Genomic DNA, 26,721 nt, shown 5'->3' with positions numbered 1-26,721 from the left:
CCGGGCCCACAACTGTCAGCAATTCAATGGGTAACAGATTTGCTCAGATCAATCACAGGTACGGTGTAAACAATTGAAGCCTTCTTAAATCCTACAAAAAAAAATCACAGCGGGTTATTGCCATCCATTTTCTGGCACAGATTTTACACAGAGTTAGTACATTTGTGCGTAAAATGAAAATATGAGTATTTCAATGTATTTCCTTTTGGTTTGGTTGTGTGACGTTGTTATTTTTTTCCCAATGTGTCTTTTATACTTGTTTTGGTATTTGTGTTCATGTGCTGCCTCACAAAGGCTAACCATTTGTTGATGAGATTACCCCTAATTTTCCGGCCTCCTGCTGGTTTCCACAGGGAAAACTATAGTCATACAGTTTAAGCTTTAGCTGTAAATTGTGTCTTAGGACAAAGGATACACAGTATATACTGCATTTCTATGTTTATCTCATTGGCTGGAATTGACAGCAATAGACATCCAATCCATTTTGACTGGGGGCGTTGACTGTGATCGATCACTGCCGACTCCCGTTTCAAATGTATTGTATGTCAATCGCTGTCTGTGGTAACCAATGGCATAATTAAATTGTAATGTTGGATTTCTGTTGTTGAGACTGTTGCATTTATTTCACTAAAAGGGCAAACAAGATGATTCCAATTAGATCCCCATTGAATTTTGTCACAAACTAAATATTTGCAATGTTTCTTTTATGTAACCGTTCATTCAAGACTTCATTTAGTCTTTATGGAAGTTAGTTGTATGATGCACGTGTTTTGGATGTGAGAGGAAACCCGGCAAAACCCCATGCAGGCACATCGGGGAAATGAACACGACACACAGGTTAGCCAGAGCCAGAATTTGAACCATTTCCATTTTGCCCTTTCCTTATAGGGAGTAAGTGATTATTTTTTAACAAGAAAGGCAGGTGGTTTCCATGGTAAGATGTTTAAAAAAAACAGTTTGTCAGTGCCAAGTGGAATTTTAATCTGATCTCATTTACTTCTTCAAAATGGAAGCAGATGCATTGGGGTGCGTGTGTGTGTGTGTGCATGCGTGTGTGTGAGTGTGTGTGTGTCTCGGGTATGTGTTCAGTTTGTGTGCAGGTCTGTTTGTAAAGAAAAAAGTATCCAACAAGTCCAATTATTTAACGTTCACCTCATCTTGCATTTTATCCCTTGTTTGCTGTGATTTTGTCGCCAGTGGAGCGTCTGATCCAATCTGACTGAGCTCAACATATTTTGGTTTAGTAGACGCTCATGTTATGGCTGAGCTCTGTGGCCGGCTGGACTGAGTTGTGTTTGTGTTGGCTGGGAGAGGGATGGAGTCTGCTCACCTACCGGGGGCCCAATAACTCCATAGGGGGCCCATCTAATCCGTAGCTCCAGCTGACAGTTTAATCGCCATTTCACTGCTCTGATGGGCACAGGTATTAGGACACTTGGCCATGACATTGACTGGACGTGAGAATAGAGGAAAATGTGACATTTTTCCACCTATTTGCCTGTCTGTTTGTTGTACATACATACGGAAGAATATTTACAAAGTGAAGGTTAATGACAAGGTAAGTGCACACGTACAGACATTTAACCTAACCTTTAGGCACTTCTGCTTTTGCATCTAACTTCACAAAAAAAAACATATTTGTGTTGCGATTGTGATCGTTGGATGGTTGTCTTGTGCATTCCAGGAGAAAGAATTTTGTTTAATGAACCTAAAAAAACCACACAATTTCATTTTGCTGATGTATAATTATGGGGAAAATTGTAAATAAATGTATTTTCAGAAGGTCACCCAACATTTGGATCAATGTTAGCCAATGTTCACATTTATCACCATTGATGACGATTGACGTGCATTTGATTCATTACTAGTACTTCCAGTTCCAATGGATTTGGCAGTTATGGCCGCCAATGGCGGTGAATGAGTAATGCAAGTCGTGTGCAGTATTGACATTGGACTTATTAAAGAATTGTGGTGTAAAATGCAAAAACCTCCAGTAAGTCACGCTAACTTAAGATATTTAGCTGCCAAATGTCCTCCGTCGCAGGAAATGTCCCATTGAGATGAAAATGTCTTTTCCGATGGGGGTCCTGGCCAAGAGGCAGCGTAGAGTTACACTTATTTTGTCAAGTTAATATAGTAAACTATAAATTTTGAATTCTAACTACTTATTGGAGGGACATTCAACATACAATTTTGAATTCAGACCACTTCATTGAAGTCAAATCTTGAGTTTTAGCCAATAACTTTATTTTAGCTTGCAATAAAAGCTGACTTGTCATTTTGAGGACAGTTTTTCTCAAGTTAATACTGAAAACTATGGGCAAACTATTCCACAAAGGGGCGCAGTGGGTACGGGTTTTCATTCCAACCCATCAAGAGGACACTTTTTCACCAATCTGGTGTCCTACAAGTGCAATCAGTGGATTGCAGTCAGGTGCTTCTTGTTTTCTGCAGAAATCTCATTAGTCAAAGTGTCTGTGCTGGATCGGTTGGAACCAAATCCTGCACCCACAGCGCCCCTCGAGAACTGGTTTGGCCACCCCTGCTATAAGCAAAAACTTTTTTTGTTTTGTTTTTGCATTTATTGTCACAACCGCTGACATGTCAATGAAACCAGGCCCTTGACACATTTTGATCAACCTTATAGTTAACCAAATTGACGTGACACCTTTAATTAAATTGGTACATTCCTCAAGGAGACAATCCAAACTCAAGGCCTGATTAGGAGTCGTCGCAAGGAGAAGGTAAAGATCACTCATTAATTAAAAGAACAACTGGCATAGATTTAAGTCTAATGATGACAGTGCACTCGTACAATGTTAATTTAGCGTGCCACGCTCAGGGGGGCGGATTTGGCCCCTCTCCCACTGGGAGCAAAGCGCAGCAGGAAAAAGGATACAGTCACTTCAAGTGAGCGTCTGAGGGCTTGAATGTCATTACACGTGGGTCTTTTATACGGCCGAAGCGCGCCTCCACTGTACATTGTTTGAGTTGATTTTGCCAAGCATTGATCCAGGGGCTTAGGAGAGGGAAGAGTAAGCCCTGTGAAGGAGGCTCGCCTTTAGACTGAATAAAGCGGGAAGCCTTTGCGGAAGCGTGGACTAAAGGCTGTATTGAAATGTCACAGATAATCATTGGCTCACGTGTGAAGATGGCGCTCCCGAGGCCTCCACGGGCCATCTGCCTCCCAGCAAAAATACTGTTTGTCTATAGCACAGGGGCCCGAAGGGGATTTTTTTTGGACGCTGCCACCTCAAGCTTCATGTGATCCCTGTTTTTCTTTTTTGTCTTGACTTCTTGGTCCCTAATGGCATTATTCTCTGGTCACGGTCACATGGAAAACAGATGAGCCCGAGTCATAAAAGAGATGGGAGGGGGGGGGGGGACAATTTGGAGAAAGGAATTAAAAATATGGGCGCCGCCAATATTTTGACTTAGTAGACAAAGCCTCAAGGCCAGAAAGAAAATGAGAGAGCGAGAGCAGGAAGCTGCGAGAATGTCAAACATCAGTTGGTTTTGCTGACACGTGACATGGATTAAGCATCTCCAGTCTTGTTGGAGATGTTAAGGAATTATCAAACTGCCTGGGAATGGCCTACAGTGGAACTCCAGGTATGTCAATTAGTGAGACTTTAGAAAGTTAAATCTGACAAATTGGGCAACAAATTAAATGATACAATTTGTTAACAGAGCGGCACGCTGTGGGTGTGGTTAGTATGTCTGCCTTACACTTCTGAGATCCAGGGTTCAATCTCTGATTTGGATGTTTGCCCCAGGCTCATGTCGGTTTTCTCCAGGTTTCCAGTTTCCTGCAACATCCCAAAAAGCTCACACTGGGTGATTGAGGTAACTTTGGTATTGGTAAAAAGACTCTTTTTAGCAGTGGTCAATAAAACCAGGTCAAGTTTAGGGTTGATGTAACACCAAAAATAAGGTAGTTGTCAATGCAGTCACAATGACAATTTTCTTTTTAAAAATAAATCTTAATCACAAGACAAGAAAATGCATAAAACTAATTTTTTAGCATGCAAATTTAACTTGTTTGCCCTGCAATTGGCTGGTGACCAGTTCAAGGTTTATACTGGTAGTAAGCTTGTAGGCTTGAGCCTGCATATGACCCAAGAGAGCAGTATAACCTAAAAGGATAGCTGTAAAATACAAATGGCCCAGTAATAGGTAAAGATGTAACTATAGACTTATTATTAACTAATCAATTAATTATTTAAAAGAAAATTATGGACTGTTTCTAAGGGGAGTGTCTTTAATGGTGGTTGTAAAAATGAACTGCATCATGGTGAAGAGTGAACACTACACTAAAATACGATATATATATATATATATATATATATATATATATATATATATATATATATATATATATAGATATAGATATAGATATATATATATATATATATATATATATATATATATATATATATATATGCATATAGATGCATATAGATGCGTATATAGATGCGTATATAGATGCATATATATGTGTATATATATATATATATATATATATATATGCATATTATATATATATAATGGGGTTATGCCCTTTTTTGATTTAACGTGAAACTATTGTTGTAAAGAGAAAGTGGACTTATATCTTGAAATTTGGGCAATTCTTAATCCTTGTATTTTATTACGTACTGTATGTATAAGTGATCTATTCAGTAATGTGATAAAACCTCACTGACACATCCAGTATTCCTACCATTTATATCCATGTTTTATTTGTTGTCAGTGTTTGTATGCCGTAAAATTTCCAACGCCAGCATTAATCTGTCATGTGCTACGCAGCCTGCAACTCATCTCAGAGTAATTTACACCGATTTTGACTATTTAATGTTTGTGTCAGCCTGCACGACGGCACTGTGGTTATGTTTCACCGTGGGTGAGTGAGCAGTTTATTCTCGAGCGGATTTTAGGAAACCTGCTAATTTACTATCTTCCAAACAGATGTCAGATTCACACAACCATGCATCGTCCGCTGCACCCCAAGAGTTTGCCAATGAGACGCAGGCAATTTTGCACTTCTGAAAGTTTGAATATTACATTTTTATGTGCGCATCATCAGAAGGAGAAGTTGAACCGTGAAGCAATTTCTTATTCCGAATATCTGGCTAAGGGATGAAAGGGAAACTGGAACCAATCCAAAGTGATACGCTGGACTGGTAGCCAGTGAATCATCGGCCTGACACTCTGACACTCTGACACAGACAACCATTCCTTCATCACCACCTCCAGGCAATCCTAAATCTTCATCCAATTATACAATATATCAAACGGCAACTCCAACTACTTTGACTGTAATCTGGTCCAATGCAAACCCAAACTGCAAGTATTTTGCTTTTACTAACATTATATATACTTTTAAAATGATGCTATCAGAGATATATTTTATTTATTACTGCCATTATGAATAGCAGTGTAGAGCTACTTTTCATGCACTGAAAGCTGTTTATTAAATAATCGCATCCTCATAACTGGCCCCATAACACAAATCTGTACAGTGATCATAACGTCTAGTAATATCGTTTGCGGTTTTAATAGTCACAACTAGCTAATCATGTTACTATCCTCCTGACAACTAGGACTTTAAATTTCTCCTCTGTGGAGTTTTAAAACAGAATATAGCCCCCACCTCCAATTAATGACATCATTTTGTTTTCTACAAAGAACACGAGAGTTTTACATGACGGAATGGAGCTTTGGGACTTTTTATCCTCTCATTAAGGAAAATGGCATCTGGCAGTGTGAGCACATTTTAAGGGAAGAGGGAAATTAAGGGTGCAATCCTTTTTATTCAGAACATATCCTGATGTCTATTGTAATGGACACGTGATAGTATAGATACTATTTATTATTCCGGGGATTTTTGGCAAAGCAAAGCTTCCCCACATGTATCGTATGTTTATTCCTTCTCCGCATGTGATCCGGACGCTCCTTTGATTTCGCCCCTAACATTTCCGGTTGCAGCAAAAATGCAGGTTTTTCGACCCCAAAAACGAGAAACCAAAACAAATGCAAAATTTATTATGTATCTCTTCTTACATTTGTTCTCAAATTTGCGCATAACAAAGAGGAAATCAAATCAGACAAAGGTTGGATGGAGCTTCTATTTACCTAATTGTATTTATTTTCAATGGCCCCATTCCTTTCCAATGGGTAAAACTATTTATCAAAAGAAAGTGACCTGAAAACATTTTTAAAAATCCACATTTAAAGGAATTGATGCCGTAAATCAACAGGAAATCCTCCTAAACGCGGGGTGTGCATGTTTCATGGGTTTTCTCCGGGTACTCCGGTTTCTGGTTTCCCCTAGATATGAGTCTGAGTGTGAATGGTTGTCCGTCTCCTTGTGCTCTGCAATTGGCTGGCCACCGATTCACGGTGTCCCCCACGTGAAGCCCGTCGTTAGCTGGGATAGGCTCCAGCATCTCTCGCGACCCTTGAGAGGATAAGCGGTTCAGAAAATGAATAAATGAAAGGACCAATCAGCAGTTACAAAAGGGAAGACTTCACAGCTTTACATATACTAACAGTAGCTCAGATTTCGGTGTTGTTTTCAACATTTTCTTTACAGCTTGTCCTCTTCGGTTGCAGTTGTGCTGCAGCCTGTCTTAGTGGATCACAGAGAGGCGGGCTGCATGCCCCGAACTGGTCACCAACTAATTGCAGGGTGCATACAGAGAAACAAATCACACTTCTAGTCATACCTACATTCTTGAACCTGAGAAAAATGTTTTAGGAGGAGGCGTGAGGAAGAAGAGTCAATGTTGGCAGAACAAAACCAATAATGAAATTCTGAACCTCTGAACCGCGAGGCAGATGTGCAAACGTTCATCCATCACGCATAAAGTGAAACATCATACTTTAAAATTCCAGCATTGTTTTGGTAAAATCGTGACAGTGAACTGTTACAACATGAGTAGACAGTTTAACATATTACCACTTAATATAAAAACTACATTACATTTTGTACGAAACTTCCCATCAATGTTCTCAAGCAGCCAAATGGGTTTTCTCCAGCAAGTAAAGTCAAGTTTCAAGTTTGAACACTTCTGGATATTTTGGACTCCCAAAAGTTGTCTGATGGTCCTATACTGACGTAAAGTCGCTGCGACTGTGTATGTGTGCGCATGAGTTTAGATGTGCGTGGCCTTGGACCGGTGCCACGCAGCTGGAAGCTATCATCCAACCACTTTCTGTCGTCTTCTCTTCCGCCTTCTCCTTTTCTTCATCTCTTCTGTCTGCTCTCAATTTCTCTGATTTTCATTCTCCACTTTTCTGTCTGAGCTAAGACTTGACTTCACCGCCCTCGTCCTTGTTGGGCCTCCGTTCATGTCGTCTCTCTGGGCCTTTGCGGTTCAAAGATGGCTATTCCGCCCGGACGGTTCAAATGAACCAGCATTCTGTTACAACGTATGTTTACCTTACCTCTGAGGTTCTCCTCCTCTTCTTTGACATCATATATGATGAATGGCAAGAGGCTCAACATTGATTATGTACTGTGCATTGAGTGAGAATGTCACCAGAAAATGGGAGGAGTGAGATCTTACCCATCAACAAGTGAAAAGTGTGATGAGGATCAAGCAAGACTGTGAACAAGCCAGCCTTTGTCCTTAAGCACCTAAGCACATAGTACATCCATAACCGGCTAAGAATCGTGGGTTGGAGTATGAAGGAAGTGCAGTTAATTGGAAGTTAAAGATGAGAAACTGAATCCAGCCGGTAATTCGAGGAAAGTGAAATTCTTCCCTTGCAGTCTTGCCAGTTCAGTTCCCTCTGCCAATCCATCAGTTTGCAAGATTAATAGTAGAACAGAATGTACAAACACTCATTTTATGAACACCGGAAGAGTTGGCTGGTGCAAAAGTGGGAGTTTAATGTGTGTTTCATTTGCTTTCCTGCCTGGTTCTTAGTTTACATTTTAACTCAGGAAACCAATCATGATTATGTTTAACAACCTATGTAATCATACATTTGATCAGTGGTTATGTACAGTAACCGTTTTGACAAAATGTTCACATTAAATTATTAATAAAGATGACATTTTCCCACTGGGAACAAATAGTTTGCAAATTGCAAATTGTTTTTCTTGGTTTCTTGGACCACATGTTAACATTGTGAGACATTATAATATGGAAAATGGGTTGATAGCAATCAAAATATCATTTAAATAGAACATTCAGGGGATATGCATCCATGTCAAGGTAGAAATCATGTCAATCAATAGGCCGATACATTGAGACAGACTGAAATTCACTTTATATTGACTTTCATGTGTTAGGGATTGGTTTTGTTGTGTTTTTTTTCTCCCTTTGTGACCTGTCCCTGTGATTGCCCATTGAGTTCACCTGTCGTCCCGCCCCCACATCCCCCAAGGTGTATATCTCCTGCTTGCTGCCTCCCATGTGACCCAAGTGTTTGTGATTGTCTCGTCAACCCATGTCTGTCTATGTAAACCCTGTGTGTATGTCAGTCCTTGTCGGATCGTCTTGTGTACCCATGTGTTTCCATGTACTCACGCCATGTCCTGCGCTCTTCGCTTTTCCACACCCTCCTTGTCAGGTTTGATTTTATTATTTGCTTTTGAAGTCTTTGTTATTTCTTGAGGACCTTGTCAGCGTCTTTAAATTTTTTGTTAGTGCACTCTCACTCCCCATCTTTGCCTGCTAACCTGCATTTGGGTCCTACTACGCTTCACAATCTGCAAAACCTGACATTATGAGGGAAAACAACTCTACATTTCTCCGTTATCTGGTCTTTAATAAAGAAAGATCCGAGACTCATACAGGCCCATAACTTGATGTGTTGTTGGTGTTTCTTGGAGTCCCTGATGAATTCATAATGTAATGAATGTTCACTACACTAAAAAAAACTTGGGATGAATGAGGTTAAATATGTTTAAATTGACGCATACTATTTGTTGTGTGTGTGTGTTTTTGTTTTTTTAAAACCTGAAATTGGTTTTGTTTTTTGCCTCCAGGGCAAACTGGTCACCAGGCCGCTAAGTAGAGCTTTACTGTCCTCTGTGGTTGCACTGCAGACTTGCACTTGTGAACATCCACAGGCAATGGCAATAATGATAAGGATTGTTATTACATGAGCAAAAAAACATTTTGAACCGAGAACATTCAGTTCTGAACCTGTGTGAACATCATTTGTATCACTTTGCATTTTACTTTTGCCACTGCAACCAAGGAAATTTGCCGGATGTGGGATGAATCCAGAATTAACATTTGGTTTGCAGGGTTTGGGAACCTTATGACAGACAGCCATAAACAATTCATATTTTCAAATGTTATTCCTTGAGAGCCACACTCAGATTTTTGAGACAATGAGACGAACAACCATTCACAGCTAGGAATAATTTAGTTTTCAACCAGCCCACTATGCATGTTTTGGTGATGTGGGAGGAAACTGGAGTACCCAAAGAAAACCCATCCAAGCCCAGGGAGACCGTGCAAACAACCCACAGGAAGGTCCGGACCTGGAATCAAACCCTCAAGCTCAGAAGAGTGAGGCCGACGCTATTTACACCCATGAAAAGAGCCACATATGGCTCCTGAGCCATAAGTGCTGACTTAATGTGTTTACTGGAAAAACACAGATCAAGCTAGGAAACCCAATTGACATGAGATTACCAATGTTCCAGAAGACGAAGAAATGCTCGAGAATGTCTGAATGTGATCTGAATTACAGGCTCCTAAAAGGGGGCACAAATAGTAACAAGTTGCACACAAACACACACACACACACATGGAGATGTGATGTGGCCAGGCCGGGCGTCTAGCCAGATGCTCGGAGAGAAGGAAACTTACATTCTTGTGATGAGGAGTCATCCAGTATCAGGTTCCATAGGCGCTCATGAGAGCGCCCCTATCCCCATCCCTCTCCCCCCTACACACCACACATATTTGCGGCCCCTTCAAAGTGTGTGCTGTCTGAATGAAAACACCAGTGCCTCCAGTCCACTAATCTTGTCAGATCTCTTTGCGGAGTGTCTGTTATTTGCGCCACGTTGTCAGGCTGGTTTTATTTGCCTCTATGAGAAAAAACCCATAGGAATGCCTTGCTGGGTCTAGTCAGGGTCTCAGCCAGGTAAAACAAACTAGAGAGGAAAATAAATTTGACACTTCCTTGTTTTTTTCACCAGATGTCAGCATCAGCTTGACAGTGTTGCCGCAGCAAGAGACGCAAGGTGTGTAGGGCCCCCCAGTGGTTAAAGAGCATCAAAACACGACTTTTAATGTTAATAATAGATAAAAACTATAACAGATCGTAAAAATAATAGATGGGACGCGTCAGCCTCACTGTTCTGAGGTTGAGGGTAAGATCCCAGGTCGGTCCTCACTGTGTGGAATTTGCATGTTTTCCCTGGCCTTGCGTGGGTTTTCTCCGGGTACTCCCGCATCCCCCAAACATGCTGGTTGGACACTCTAAATTGCCATTAGCAGTGAATGGTTGTATGTCTCATTGTGCTCTGCGATTGGCTTGCCACCGATTCAAGGTGTTGCACGGCTGGTGCCCGTCGTTGGCTGTGATAAGCTCCAGCACCCCTTGACCCTTGTGAGGATGAGCGGTTCAGAAAATGAATGAATAATAAATCAATAATAAACTGAAACGAAGGGAATAAGTTGACAATTAACAAAGAGATTTCACTTACTTTCCTCTTTAATTTATATTTTATTGTCTCTTTCACGTTTAAAAATTGAAACTAGAGGAATTACAGTACTACGGAAGTACGTTCAATTACTTGAGTTAAGTGTATTATTTAGTGGCTATTGACGTTTCTGTGATTTCTTTTTTAATGTGAATTGACTATTCAAAACTATAATAGAGTGGCGTCTCCAGTGATTAGTAACAACACAATTTTTAAAATAAAAGGTTGATTTGTTATCCAGTAGGATATTATCAGGGTGGAGGACTATTCAGTTTTTGGCACCACAAGGAGTTGCAGTGACTGTGCAGCTCACAATTATGATGCACATGGTTATGAAACATCCTGAATTTTATTTAGCACGATGATAACACGTGCCAACTGATGGTGTAGTGCACGTGTCAAATCGATTCCGCTGAGGGCCGCAGTGGGTCCTGGTCTTTGTTCCAACCGATCCAGTGCCGACATTTTAACCCATCAGGTGTCTTCTAAAATAAGTAGCACCTGACTTTAATTAACTGATTACACTTGCAAAAGGTATCCTCTTGTTGAGTTGGAATGAAAACCTGCACCCACTGTGGCCCTTTGAGGACCGGTTTGACACCCCTGGACTGTAGTGGTTCACTCGCCTGACTTCGATGCGGTATGATTGTGTCTGTCTCTCTGCATGCCATGTCACCCAAAGTCGGTTGGGGTAGGCTCCGACATCACCCACAATGCCTACGGGGTTGGGTGGTATGGAAGATGAATGGATAACACGACGATTATGTTATGATTGAAGACAGCGCGAACATTAATGTTCTTGATTTCTGGTGTTTGATTCCGGGTCAGTCCTCACTGTGTGGAGTTTCCATGTTCTCCTCGGCCTTGCGTAGGTTTTTACTGGGTCCCGCGGTTTCCTACCACATCCCAAAAACATTCAAGGTAGGCTGGTTGAACACTCTAAGTTTCCCCTAGCTGTGAATGGTTGTTTGTCTCCTTGTGCCCTGCGAGTGGTTGGCCACCAATTCAGAATGTCACCCGCCTGGTGCCTGAAGTCAGTTGGGATAACCACAGTGTAACTCAATATATGCTAATGTAGTTGGAATTACAATACGCTATCGGGTTTATATTGAATTTGACATTTGTGAGTGCTTCATTTTTGCTTTTCATCATTAATTTATGGTGAGCTCTTATCTATCTATCTCAACTGGATGAATCGGTCACTTAATTGCATTGGACAAACAGTGCAAGCAAGCAACCTTTCACACCAATGACTCGGCCTCCTCAAATGACCTTGAAGCAAGTTTTTGGAAGGTCAGAGGAAGGCGGAGTAGCTGTAGAAAACACACTCAAGCATGGAGAGAATATGCAAATTTGTGCAAGGTTGTGACCTGAAACGTCAGAACTGTGAGGCAGAATTACTTACCCCAAGGCTGAGTACCACAAGCCCTACTCCACATAACAAATACATTTATCAATCAGAGCTGAATGTTATATTTATTTTGATTCCGTTGGTTCGAGTGATTGCTTTGAGGGAAGAATGTGATGGGAGAAGTCCTGAAGCGTGTACATTATTTGAAGTTGATCATTATAGCACGTGTCAATGAAACGAAAGAAATGTGCCCACACTTGATCTTATTATTCCAATTATAGGGAGAACGCCTGTCAATTAAATGAAAAAATTTGCCGACACCTGATCTTATTAGTATTTTACTTGACGTGAGTGACGACAAAGCTACTAATTGAACATAAATTGATGCAAATTTTTACTTTGTGCCTATTGTATTTGAGATTGGCTTTCTCTTTGCATTGAGCCACAGCCTACAGCTATATAGTATCAACCTTGATACAGTACATAATCGAGAGTAAAGACCAGATAACTAACTCAACTAGATATAGATTTTACAGAGACTAAGAAGGAATTCTTCACCTCTATACTCGTCTCATCTCATTTTCTGAACCGCTTTATGCTGGCCAGCCAATCAAAATAAGTGCATAAAATACGGAGAAGACAAAAAAAGAAATTAAATAGATGTAAAGTGTGTGTGCATACTTGAGCATTGTTGCGATGAGATAAAAAAACACACTGAGGAGATTTGGGTGTGGCATATACGGGCAAAAGATAGGATGAGCTGAGAAACCTTTGGAGGGCAGAATGTAGGAGTTGCTTAGTGGTGCTAGCCTTTAAATACCTATGGAACACCTTTTCTAGGAGAAGAGTCAGCAAGCTTTAAGCATTTGAACATATGCAGGGATCACTTTGTACAAAGGTAGGGGAAAACTAGACATGCATTTTCCTTTATTTTAATTTTTGAAAACAGTCTCAAGGATATTATATATATATATATATATATATATATATATATATATATATATGTATAGATATATGTATATATATGTATGTATGTATATATATGTGCGTATATGTGTATATATATATGTATATATATATGAATATATGTGTCTATATGTATATATGTATATATATATGTATGTATATATAATGTGTGTATATATATATATAATGTGTGTATATATATATAGAAAGAGAGAGATATGTATGTATCTGTGTGTGTGTGCGTGTGTTTTTAGTTTATTTTAGTATTATTTCTTTGTTGTATTTTATTTTTTTACATTACATTTTTATAAAGTATATTTGTGTTTTGCATGAGGATAGTGAATTATATAGTGTGAAAGTCCTGTAGGTGTGAATGATGGATACCCACATCTTTTACTTCTGTAGGATTTAAAATTGCTTGTGTATTAGATGAGATACATAATTAAAGTAATGTATTCAAAGCAATAGTTGTATTATTTTGTTAACAAGTACAGGAATGTACATTATTTGTGACGGGTTGTTATTTGAGGATCACCGAATTCTCCAAGTGTGCCGCCCACGGCCACTTGCCTTCGTGGTGAATGTTTTGAACGTGTGATTTTTACAGTTGTAACCAAAGCATTTTGCAATTGTGTTTGCAGGAACTGCAACCCCTAATGGCACAACTTGACCTGAAGCATGGGGATGAAAAGCAGGCGGTGGCGCCAGCACAGACAAAACCACCCCCGTGCCTGCAGAAGTGTAAGGCTCACCTTCTGAAGCTAGTTTCCTACTTCTCTGGAGATATGGCACCTTTTGCAAAGTGGATGGAAAGTAAGTTTGACTTTGTAGCTGAAATGTAATGCATAATAGATAGTAAACGCTGGATCAAAAAAAAAACAATGCTTCACTTATCATTTGAAAGAGAGCTTTTAAAGGGAAGCAATTTTACTTTAATCCTCAGTATGTATTTCATGGGCATTTGTTAATGTTATCCTGATATTGATGTTACCTGTGCTGAAATTGGTGCCCACAGAATACATGTAAAACCAAAAATAACATTTGATTTTAAGTATGTTATAATTACTACTTGGCTGGCATTAGCTTGGCAATGTTTTATGTTATTAAAATATTGGAATGAAATCTCTGCCTGGCATCATGGCCACCAGTTCACTCTGACGCACTCTTGCGTATGCAGTCAGTTGTGCTAGGCTCCAGCTTTGTACAACATGTGGCCAAACAAATAATTGCAAAAATTGAAGTTTTTTTTATATTGATACTGTGGCATCAAATTTATTTTATTTTTTGAAAGTATGGAAACAAACTTTTGTGCAATACAACTTTTTTGATCACCCCCCCGTCCTCACACAAACACACGAACACACACACACACACACTTGGATTTCATTTTTTAAAATCTTCTCTTTAAAAAAAAAAAGAGAGCTAAACAATCAATAGCTCCCAGTCGTACTGAATAAGTGTTTCGACTATTTGTTTCACGGGCCTCTGGTTTTGGGGGGAAATTATAGACAACTAATGTAGGTGATTCAGGGACTCAATGGAAATATTGATGGCTGAATTCAACTGATTACATCACCAGAACAAGATTTTCAGGGTTAAAATTGTATCAGTAGACCTAAAGTCAAATGTGCATGTTTTTAGTGTATCAAGTATTTGACCTACAAATGACAGATTTTGGATAGCGATAACATGCTATCTTGTTTGTTTGTATCGCAGAACAATTTTTCTTGCTCCAGTTGCTGGACTGGGTCCTACGTGGGGCTGCCCAGGTCATGTTTGTAAACAACCCGTTGAGTGGGCTCATTATTTTTGCCGGCCTCATCCTGCAGAACTACTGGTGGGCACTCAATGGATTTGTGGGAACTCTTTTTGCTACCATTTCAGCGCTCATTCTGCAACAGAACAGGTTGGTACATTCACTCGTCTTTGATTTCAAATAAAGATGCATTGTGTTAAATGGATAAGGGTCAAAAACATAACAAGTGAAAAAAAACATGTTGATAAATACAATTTCCTTTGAAAGTGACAAGTGTAAATTGTAGTACACTACAGTTGGGAAATTCAAATTCAGGGTCTCATCTCGTCTCATCTCATCTCATATTTCTTGCAAAATAAAATTAAAAATGTGTTTGAATTACTTTGTGTTGAACTGTGCTATAGAAAAATAAATTAGCCCTTCCTTGCCAAATGAAACCAAAACTACAATGTGACCTGTGAGAAAGATGAGGTTGATATCCATGGTATATGCACCTAATGAAACATTTGGACTGTCATAACAGAAAGAAATGTGTGTATTTCTATTTTCAGGGGTGCAATTGCCGCAGGACTGTATGGATATAATGGAATCTTAGTGGGCTTGTTGATGGCTGTCTTTTCCAATGCAGGAAATTGGTACTGGTGGCTTTTGCTGCCTAACATCTTCATGTCCATGATGTGGTAAATTGTCAGATTGATATCATCCATGACACAATACTCAGGCCAGGAGCATTCAAGAAGGATGATAAAAGAGGAATAAAATGAAGTCGTGACAGATTCGAGCGCAAAGGCTATTTTATTCTTCTTGTTGTTGGTGTCGGCTACGGTTTACAGCATTTGCTCTTGTGGAGTGTTCTAATCTGAAGAGGAAAAAATGTTTTAGGACGTAATTGACCTTTGACAACAATGAGCATGCAAATTATATTGACTTGAAAGGTAGGCAGTCATCATTCAAAGACTAATCCCATAATCACCTTAATGAATCTGTCAGAGTTTGAACATGATGAACTTCAACCTTGTTTGAGGGCATTTTAGGTTTAAAAAAAAGTTGCTGTATCATAGCTTATTGCAACAACATTTGTGTTTGTTCGTTTCAGCCCAGTCGTGTCGAGTGCCTTGGCTTCCATTAACAGTCGGTGGGATCTGCCAGTGTTCACGCTGCCTTTCAACATCCTGGTCTGCCTTCACATGGTGGCCACAGGCCATTACAACCACCACTTCCCCCAAGTCCTCATTCAACCACGCACGGAGCTGCCTAATATTACCTGGGAGGAAATAGATCTTGCCAAGGTCAGAATTATGCAACACAACTCATTAATCACACTTTATGAAGTCGGCAACCTCACCAAATCTCGTCAACGCCAGAATACATAAATCAGATCCACAGATGACAATTTTTTTTCACTGTCATTGGGACCGACAAAGACTGAGTCATAACCTTCAAAAACATGTCCTCAGCTGTTCATGTCGGTGCCCGTGGGGGTCGGCCAGGTCTACGGCTGTGACAACCCTTGGACAGGAGGCATCTTCATCATCTCTCTCTTCATCTCCTCCCCCATCACGTGTGCTCACGCTGTCCTCGGCTCAACCATTGGCATGCTTTCAGGTGAGTTTGGGGATTTAATTCAATCTTTAGTTCATTACACACCAATGATAACATTAGAGGTCCAATTCATTTAAAATGGGAGGATCGTTTGTGAGTGCACACATTTGAGCGCCATTGACGGCACCGGATTTCCAATCCGTATTGAGGGTCGAGGTTGGCATTGCTGTCAGTGCCTTCCACTCAAAATGAATCGAAAGCCTAGTGCCGTCAATGGCAACCAATGAGCTGTTCAACAAAACACATCAATCATGATGACTTTTATCAGGTGCCAAATGTGCACAGTTTTGTTTCTGAGCAATCCAAGGAAATATCAGTGTTGGCAGTTATGATTTGCATATTTGCTCTGCAGGCCTGGCTTTGGCAGCTCCATTTGGCGCTATATATTTTGGCCTCTGGGGATACAATTGCGTGCTAGCGTGCATTGCCATTGGTGGAATGTTTTACGCCCTGACCTGGCAAGTTCACCTGCTTGCTATTACTTGTGGTAAGCTGGTATTTTACTTTTATTTTTTACAAATGCCACGAGCCACACTAATCAAAGGGTTTCTTTCTTGCGCTGCAGGATTTTTCTGCGCTTACCTGGGTTCTGCTATCGCCAACATCATGTCCGCAGTACGTCCCCTGAAGCCCACCGAAATCATAGTCATAAAACCCGATCCAAATGACTGTGGTGCTAAATCCAAGTTTCTATCTTTTTGTCAACAGTTTGGTCTCCCGGCCTGCACGTGGCCCTTCTGTCTCTCAGCGCTTACATTTTTGCTCATCACAACAGAAACCAATAAGATCTTTAAGCTGCCCCTGGCCAAAGTCACCTATCCGGAGAAAAATCTGTGCTATTTCTGGAAGATGAAGAAGCAGGAGAAGCTGGAAAAATTGGAGGAGGAAGAAAAGAAAAAGATAGAGGAGCAGCAAAGAGCTATTGAAGAGGGTATTCTCAATGAGAAGGAACAGTTGAGAATCAACCTGAGTGCCATGGAAGAAGCCAGCCTTACACAAATAGTCACAGGACCTGAACCACAGAGCGAGCAAAGGGACATTGATGGGGAACAAACGCCAGACTACCGACCAGAAGAAATGCCTGTAAATTATGTTTAAAAACAATGAGGACATTTTAGAAAAAGGGAAAATATGGAAATATTGTATATTATTGTTCTATCTTTTTAGTTGTTGATCAAATTGCACTATATGTATTAAAATGAATGTCATGCTTTTGTATAACAGCACATCCAGTGTCATAATTTGCTACTTTGTTGTTGCCAAAAACGGTACAACATTGTGTGTCTGTGCCAATGAATGCCGCGTGAGTTTTTGATTGGGCACACCTATACCGATGAATCTGGGGAGAAAATATTCAAATGGGATTTGACTGACAGTTACTCAAGGACGAGTTTTAATTTTCAATTTTTGCCATACATGGGCCCATTTCCCACAGGGTAACTCTGACCATAATAATGTGGTATTAAATGTAAAAAACGACATAGTATAGTATGGCTTTTCCCCCTAAAAAACGACCTAGTATAGTATGGCTTTTTTCCTTTAAAAAACGACATAGTATAGCATGGCTTTTTTTCTTGAAAAACGACATAGTAGAGGAAGGCTTTTTCCCTAAAAAACGACATAGTATAGTATGGCTTTCTCCCCTAAAAAAACGACATAATATAGTACGGCTTTTTTCCTTTAAAAAACGACATAGTATAGTAAGGCTTTTTTTCCTAAAAAACGACATAGTATAGCATGGCTTTTTTTCTTGAAAAACGACGTAGTAGAGGAAGCCTTTTTTTCTTAAAAAACGATATTGTATAGTAAGGCTTCTTTTCTTAAAAAACGACATAGTATAGTAAGGCTTTTTTTCTTTAAAAAATGACAAAGCAAGTAAGGCTAAGAGAGTCGGAGAATAAATCTGACTTCTGATTCTTCACCTTCTAGTTGTTGCTGTGGTCCAGTGGCAAGAACAATGGGTTGGAATTGAAGTTGGACACAAGTTCAAATCTGAAGTGAGTTCAAGTCCACTCTTTGCAAATCTCAAATTGTTTATTGAGGTGATGAAAATGATAAATATAATTTCCAATCACCTCATTTCAGGAGTCACTGTGGTCCAGTGGCAAGAACAATGGGTTGAAATTGAAGTTGGACACAAGTTCAAATCTGGAGTGAGTTCAAGTCCACTCTTTGCAAATCTCAAATTGTTTATTGAGGTGATGAAAATGATAAATATAACTTCCAATCACCTCATTTCAGAAGTCACTGTGGTCCAGTGGCAAGAACAATGGGTTGAAATTGAAGTTGGACACAAGTTCAAATCTGGAGTGAGTTCAAGTCCACTCTTTGCAAATCTCAAATTGTTTATTGAGGTGATGAAAATGATAAATATAACTTCCAATCACTTCATTTCAGAAGTCACTGTGGTCCAGTGGCAAGAACAATGGGTTGAAATTGAAGTTGGACACAAGTTCAAATCTGGAGTGAGTTCAAGTCCACTCTTTGCAAATCTCAAATTGTTTATTGAGGTGATGAAAATGATAAATATAACTTCCAATCACTTCATTTCAGAAGTCACTGTGGTCCAGTGGCAAGAACAATGGGTTGAAATTGAAGTTGGACACAAGTTCAAATCTGGAGTGAGTTCAAGTCCACTCTTTGCAAATCTCAAATTGTTTATTGAGGTGATGAAAATGATAAATATAACTTCCAATCATCTCATTTCAGAAGTCACTGTGGTCCAGTGGCAAAGACAATGGGTCAGACAGACCTCAAGTTAGTGGATTTGACTGCCATTTGTGAGATTGGGTTCGAATCCCGCTCTCGTTTGACTAATCACTACACTAGTAGTTCAGTAAATGGGTAATCCTTTTTTCATTCAAATAAAGACTTAGTCATTTTTTTCAGCAAAACAATATTTCCGGTCAGCCTTCGGCTGACCGGAAGACAGTTGGGAGGGGGGGGTCCCTGGTGGTGTTCGACAGTCGGCCTTCGGCCGACTGCCGACACCATGCAGTCGTTGACTGGCGACACCGGGATGTGAACCCTCGACACCCACGTCGCAGGCAGGTGACTTACCCACTACACCACGAGGCGGCCCGCCTATACATGATTGGAAGTTATATTTATCCTTTTCATTACCTAAATAAACAATTTGAGAATTGCAAAGAGTGGAATTGAACTCACTCCTGATTTGAACTTGAGTCCACCTGAAGTTCTGACCCATTGTCTTTGCCACTGGACCACAGTGACTTCTGAAATGATGTGATTGGAAGTTATATCTATCCTTTTCATTACCTCAATAAACAATTTAAGAATTGCCAAGAGTGGAATTGAACTCACTCCTGATTTGAACTTGAGTCCACCTGAAGTTCTGACCCATTGTCTTTGCCACTGGACCACAGTGACTTCTGAAATGATGTGATTGGAAGTTATATCTATCCTTTTCATTACCTCAATAAACAATTTAAGAATTGCCAAGAGTGGAATTGAACTCACTCCTGATTTGAACTTGAATCCACCAGAAGTTCTGACCATTTGTCTTTGCCACTGGACCACAGTGACTTCTGAATTAATGTGATTGGAAGTTATATCTATCCTTTTCATTACCTCAATAAACAATTTGAGAATTGCAAAGAGTGGAATTGAACTCATTCCTGATTTGAACTTGAGTCCACCTGAAGTTCTGACCCATTGTCTTTGCCACTGGACCACAGTGACTTCTGAAATAATGTGATTGGAAGTTATATCTATCCTTTTCATTACCTCAATAAACAATTTGAGAATTGCAAAGAGTGGAATTGAACTCATTCCTGATTTGAACTTGAGTCCACCTGAAGTTCTGACCCATTGTCTTTGCCACTGGACCACAGTGACTTCTGAAATGATGTGATTGGAAGTTATATCTATCCTTTTCATTACCTCAATAAACAATTTGAGAATTGCAGAGTGGAATTGAACTCATTCCTGATTTGAACTTGAGTCCACCTGAAGTTGTGACCCATTGTCTTTGCCACTGGACCACAGTGACTTCTGAAATGATATGATTGGAAGTTATATCTATCCTTTGCATTATCTCAATAAACAATTTGAGAATTGCAAAGAGTGGAATTGAACTCACTCCTGATTCCCACCTCAAGTTCTGAACCAATATTTTTGCCACTGGACCACAGCAATAACAAGGAGAAGAATCAGAAGTCAGATTTATTCTCCGACTTTCTTAGCCTTACTATACTATGTCGATTTTTTAAAGAAAAAAGCCTCACTATATAGTATTACCCATTTACTGAACTACATAGTGTAGTGATCAGTCAAACGAGACCCGACCGGGATTTGAACCCCAGTTGCCCACATGGCAGTCAGGTGAACTAACCTCCACGCTACGAATTGGCCACACTTTACTTTGTCATTATTGGAAGGTCTTGACTACAAATATATAGAAACAACTAATGGAAAATGTTTCCCAACTGGGATTCGAACCCCAGCCTCCCACATGGCAGTCCAGTGAGTGAACCTCTACACCACAAATTAGCCACACTTTTCTTTGTCATTATTGGAAGGTCTTGACTACACAAATATAGAAACAACTAATGCAAAATGTTTCCCAACCAGGATTCGAACCCCAGTTGCCTACATGGCAGTTGGGAGAACAAACCTCTACACCACAAATTAGCCACAAGTTACTTTGTCATTATTGGAAGGTCTTGACTACAAATATATAGAAACAACAAAGGGAAAAAGTTTCCCGACCGGGATTCGAACCCCAGCCTCCCACATGGCAGGCAGGTGAACAAACCTCTACGCCACAAATTGGCCACATTTTACTTTGTCATTATTGGAAGGTCTTGGCTACAAATATATAGAAAAAACTAAGGGAAAATGTTTCCCGATCAGGATTCGAACCCTAGATGTCCACATGGAAGTCAGGTGAACAAACCTCTATGCCATGAAGTGGCAACACTTTAATTTGTCATTATTGGAAAGTCTTGACTACACGGTTGTTTTTATTTAAGGGAAAAATGATTACCAACTGGCATATGAACCCTGTCTGCCCACATGGCAGGGTTGGTGAGTGAACCTCTACACCATGAAGTACACATACTTAACTTTGTCATTATTGGAAAGTCTTGACTACAAATATATACGCCTGCGAGAAGGCAATGACGTATCCCTACGCCTGTGATAAAGCCTTGGTGTCACAAAATCGAATTCTGATTGGTTAAAGCAACAGTCTTATTGACGCTTGTTTAATGCAGCAGAGCCTGCAGAACTGATTGTGAAGGCCTTGAGGGAGATTTCTGACCCTGGCAACAAATAATGGCTGAAATGTGATTGGTTAAATGCTTCAATATGAAAACACACATCTGGAAGCAGTGCAACCAGTGGTAAAGCAATGAAAGGAAGCTAACAGACAATTTGGAATTATTTCATAAGTATTGATGGACAAAATATAATATGATTCAGATATATCTCAGGCCAGCAGAGAAGGCCTTGAAGGCCCTGACGGCACACCACTGCATGCGGCACACAGCCGGTGGAGAAAAGGAGCCCAAACTTAAATTGTCGACAGTGTGTTCAACCTGGCATTAAACTAACAGATTTGTTGCCATTTTTGGCTCAATTGATTGCTAAAAAAATCTACCAGTAGAGTGATAAAAATGCACTTAGGCGAGTATATTGCTGTACGCCTTACCTCGTCATGCTCGTCGTCCGTCAGCATAGAAAACGCTGTTCGAAAAGACACTGCGCATGTGCTTAATTAACGCAGCTGCGTCGCCAATAGGCGTAACCACGCCCATGTTATCCCGTCATATTGAATGTGGAAAAGATGGTGGCTTGCTTACTGCGCTCCACGAGGGGATTTGTCCTCCCAACTCAATGTCCATGTTTTGAAGATGACATAGAATAGTCGTGATTTTTGTGGTCTTGATGGTATGAAACAGTATGGGTCAGTACACAAATTTTACCAAATATTGAGTAACATTAAGTATTTTACATCAACTCTCCATTATTCCAGAGTGTCCGATCAGCCTACCATGCGTGTCTTTGGAATGTAGGAGGAAACCAGAGCACCCGGAAACAACCCAAGCAGGCCTCAGGAGAACATGCAAACTCCACACATTTGGACCGAGCTGGATTTGAACCCAGGTCCCCCACTGTGTGGCCAACACGCTAACCACTCATTGATGCTTTTTTAATGTTGCACCTGTAGCTGCGGGAAAGGTTTTATAGCCATAAAATAGTTATTGAGGGTGAGATTCATTCGGATATAGCACTACTACTTGGGTGTGAAATGCACGGCGGCCCACCACTGGTTACTTGTTATATCATTAAAATCAATGACTATCATCAGTCAATTGGACTTAAGTCATAGAGACTCAGAATTGAGTTGCAAATTTGATGACTTATAACGCAACCAGGACAAAAACAAAAAAGAATACAGATTTGACTCGCTTGGGCCGGTAGGATTCGAGACTGGACTCAACTCGGGGTGCAATGACTCGAGACTTGTCATGACTCAACTTGGGAGGCAATGACTCAAGACTTGACAAGCAGGCTCAGAATACCTGAAGCAGACATACTCTGTCGACTCGCCAGGCATGTGACTGGGCTTGGCCGGACATAAACTACTTAATAGACCCGACTTAACCTTGCGACTCGAACTTGACTTGACTCGCCCACAAAAGGAATGACTTGCACGAGACATGGACCCTATCCTCGTGAATGTCGGGGGAGTACTGGAGCCTATTCCGGCTAACTATGGCAATTAGGCGGGATACACCCTGAATTAATTTCCAGCCAATCGCAGGGCACAACGAGACAAACTACCAACACTCATATCTACGGACGATTTGGATTCTTCAATCAGCCTTGCATGCATTTTTTTCCACGATTTGGGAGGAAACATGGATAAAACCCACACAGGCACAGGAAAATACACAAACTCCAAACACGATGCAAACTAGAGCGCAGGTTGAACCCTTGATCTCGAAGCTGGGAAGCAGATGTGCTTACGACTGTTCAGTGTGCAGCCAGTTGCACTATTTTGTTTTTTTAATAGTTTAATGTCACACTATATATATGCAATTTAATTTGAATAATGCGGCCCGGTGGTGCGAGTGGTTAACGTGTCAGCCTCACAGTGGGAGTCCTGGGTTCAAATCCAGGTCGGTCCACCTGTGTGGAGTTTGCATGTTCTCATTGGGCCTGCGTGAGTTTACTCCGGTTTACTCCCACATTCCAAAGACATGCATAGTAGGGTGATTAGGCACTCGAAATTGCCCCTAGGTATGAATGTGAGCGTGAATGGTCGTTTGTCTCCTTGTGCCCTGCGATTGGCTGGCCACCAATTCAGGGTGTTCCCCGCCTCTGGCCCGAAGTCAGCTGGGACAGGTTCCAGCACCCCCCGTGACACTCGTGAGGATAGGGTGGTTCAGAAAATGAGAGATCATTTGAATAATAAGTGAACAACTTAGACTTATTAAATCACTTGGCACAAGCTGCCAGAAACTTTTAAAGTATAACCTTTCAGCGGCACATTGTACTCTTTTGTACCGCGAATTGCCACTTTTACAGTTTTTTTCTTCTTCCAAATCTGCCCAAGTATGCCCAGCTTAGCAGTGTGGTCTGCCAAAGTCTAAATCACATGCAGTGAAGTTTTCATTTGCATAAAAATATACGTAATTTGCAATTTTCCTTCAATGACTTTAAAGTCAATTTTAATGATATTTTAGTTTCCAAGATCAGTGACATAATGATCAACATATTAGGAACTGCCTTTGTTCAGATGAAACTGAAGCCGCACCTGTCAAATTTGCATCAAATGATAGGTATGATCCTACTTCTTCTTGTCTTTTGTAAGCATGAGAAAATGTTCCTGACAGGTGTGTCATAATAATGACTATAATGTTGCGAACACGTGTTACGGTAATATGTTAAATGTTTTGGAAAATTAACTACGGAAGTCACAGGAAGCCATAATTGAGCTAATTAAGGAGGGGAATCCTTTCCAATGTGCAAGAATCTAAGAGTAAGCAGAATATGGACATATAAAGTAAGTAGAAAACTCCAAGTAAGTGCGTCACACAGCAAGTCCTGCTGAGCAAAGCACATGATTTCTCCATTGAGTTACATAGTTGAAATGTTTGTTGAAAAAAATGATGTAATCAAATGGGGACTGAAGAGCTCAACCGTGACTCAATGTTTCAGCACCAATGAGATATGAGGGAGATATGAAGACTGGTCACATGCTATGAAAAAATAGTTCTTTGTTTGCACTAGTGATAGTGACACTGCTAACTTAGAAAACCGAAACCAATACTATCTTAAGACTGACTGCATTAAATCGCACCTCAACTTCATCAGAAAAGTCAAAAATTATTTCAAAGCTCAGCAGTCTGCTTGCCCAACTTCAAACAACTTTGGCTAAAGTAAAAATAAGTCAACTAATGGCTCTTTAGTCTGATAATTTATTTTTTTCCCCTCCCAATATGAATGAAATCTCTAAAAACACACACACAAAAAAGCAGGTGTGTTCACACACCTTGTCACCAAGAGTTGAAGCAACTTGTGATTAAGGCAACGTAACAATGACTTAAAACACAATATATTACAATTTTAATCCATTAATATTACAATATGACTTAATTCTTGTAATATTATGACTTTAATCTTGTATTAGTATTAAACGAAATAAACAATGCCAACGATTGGCTGGCCATCAATTCGTGGTGTACTCCGCCTGGTTGGCTGCGATGGGCTCCGGCACCACCTGCGACCCTTGTGTGGATAACCGGTATGGAAAATCAAATAATAAATATAAAAATGTATGACTTCTTAGCAGATAATTCTCTCTGGCACTCCATTGTAATGATTTGGGTGAAAATCTTATTATAATAAATAAATAAAGCATAGTAGGTAGGTAGGTTGTTGGGTGGGTAGTTAGGTAGGTAGAATAGAACGGATAATTGTAATAATAATAGCTAATTAAGAGGATTTGGAATATTAATTTGGATATTTGATATTATAAGTTGCTTGGGATCTGTGATTTAAATAAATTCCATTCAAATGATCTTTAAACTTGGGTCCTTTGATGGAAGGCCAATGAGGAATGAATAAGGTTTAATTACATAATGACTACAACAGAGCCACATGCAAATGATCTAATTCTAGTATGTAAATAGACACTACTTCAGAAACTGTTTTTATTTCTACTGCACAACTGACAAGTAGCAGTAACAGGAATAATTAAAGTTTTTTCACAACTAAAAACAATCAGGTGTGGCACTTTTAATTTGTTGTACAAGTTACAATGGGGATAGAGATTCAAGAATAAAGGCATTATTCTCGTCTATTCTATTCTATTAGATTTCTCTTTGGTAAATTGTAATAAGGAGAGGGCAAGAAATTTAGTGCATGGAGATCATGAAATTTAAAGCTTTGTTAAAACATTCGAGCTCAATTTCCTGTACTAAATCTGAAATACTCAACTCTTACAAAATACATTTTGTGTTAGATATCAACAAACGGTGAACGTGGGACATATGTTTACTAATAAAAGCACTGTATTTAATTTTTTTGCTTCGGTTTAAATTACCGTTGTCTGTTTAACAAATTCAGATCGTGATTCTCTGAACCGACATAAAATGCAGACATGCTCATAACAATTAAATCAAATAAAAACATCCCCTACAACTTTAAAATTAATTATCAATAGGAGATCTTATTGTCATCCATTTTTTTCCACTGAATCGCATTTTATTTTAGTCAAGTATTATCTAAGTCGGTCAGGATCACATTACATATCATTCAGTTCTGCACACATGAAGATAATATGAAGATTACCAAGCCATTTGACAGGATGGCTGTCTTCAGCATATCCAGTGTGTCAGCTCTAATGGAAAGTCACATCTCCCGATGATATCTCATCTCCTGTCTCATACCAAATGATCACACTGCGTTGACAGGGTTACTGCCAGCACCCAAAAGGGAGAAAGAATGCAAGCACACAACATTATCTTAAAATAATCAAAAATTCTTGTGAACGGAGAGCGAACACTGAATGTGTGATAAATAGGAATCCGTCTTAGGTCTTTTAAAGTCAACCAAAGCTTAGCAGCAAGTTGACATTTGTCCCAACTTACAAAATGTACCTTGGAGTGGGGATGGGCTAAAGCAACGATAATAAATAGTTTGACAGCTATTCACTCAGGAGGTGGAGTAAATTTAAACAAGTGTATTGGCAGATGTGGACAGATACCTAATATAAACATTCTTCTTAACACATGAGCCCTTATCCAAACAAATCCTATACAAGTGAGCTCCAACAGTGGTGCATACATCCAAGAAATACAGTAAAAAGTTTTTGAATGAGAGCCATCATTTAAATGT

The 26,721-nt window shown here is 39.9% G+C and overlaps 1 protein-coding gene across 6 annotated transcripts; it reads left to right on the top strand.

The window, feature by feature from the left end:
• The first annotated feature begins 2,474 nt into the window (after window positions 1–2,474).
• slc14a2 (solute carrier family 14 member 2) lies at window positions 2,475–17,576 on the top strand. 6 transcript variants are annotated; one of them, XM_077601476.1, is made up of 9 exons: window positions 2,475–2,744; window positions 13,634–13,805; window positions 14,709–14,898; window positions 15,300–15,428; window positions 15,845–16,037; window positions 16,206–16,353; window positions 16,703–16,837; window positions 16,916–16,965; window positions 17,059–17,576. In XM_077601476.1, the coding sequence occupies exons 2-9, from the start codon at window positions 13,649–13,651 to the stop codon at window positions 17,446–17,448; spliced, it is 1,392 nt and encodes a 463-aa protein (XP_077457602.1). In that variant the 5' UTR covers window positions 2,475–2,744; window positions 13,634–13,648; the 3' UTR covers window positions 17,449–17,576. The 6 variants fall into 6 exon arrangements, with proteins under 6 accessions (XP_077457602.1, XP_077457600.1, XP_077457599.1 ...); XM_077601474.1 differs by lacking the exon at window positions 2,475–2,744 and adding an exon at window positions 3,477–3,612; XM_077601473.1 differs by lacking the exon at window positions 2,475–2,744 and adding an exon at window positions 8,448–8,580 and having other exon boundaries at window positions 15,300–15,383.
• Window positions 17,577–26,721: the final 9,145 nt, after the last annotated feature.

The sequence above is a fragment of the Stigmatopora argus genome, chromosome 5 (genome assembly GCF_051989625.1).
Source record: "Stigmatopora argus isolate UIUO_Sarg chromosome 5, RoL_Sarg_1.0, whole genome shotgun sequence".
Taxonomy (NCBI): Eukaryota; Metazoa; Chordata; class Actinopteri; order Syngnathiformes; family Syngnathidae; genus Stigmatopora; species Stigmatopora argus.
This window is presented reverse-complemented; position numbering and strand designations above follow the sequence as displayed.

Excerpts from the sequence above, each read along its gene's own strand:
- slc14a2 (XM_077601472.1), top strand. The coding sequence starts at position 8,458 with ATGTCTGTCTATGTAAACCCTGTGTGTATGTCAGTCCTTGTCGGATCG. Across the intron at positions 13,806-14,708 it reads TTTTGCAAAGTGGATGGAAA|AACAATTTTTCTTGCTCCAG; the intron begins GTAAGTTTGACT and ends TTTGTATCGCAG. Across the intron at positions 14,899-15,299 it reads CTCATTCTGCAACAGAACAG|GGGTGCAATTGCCGCAGGAC; the intron begins GTTGGTACATTC and ends TTCTATTTTCAG.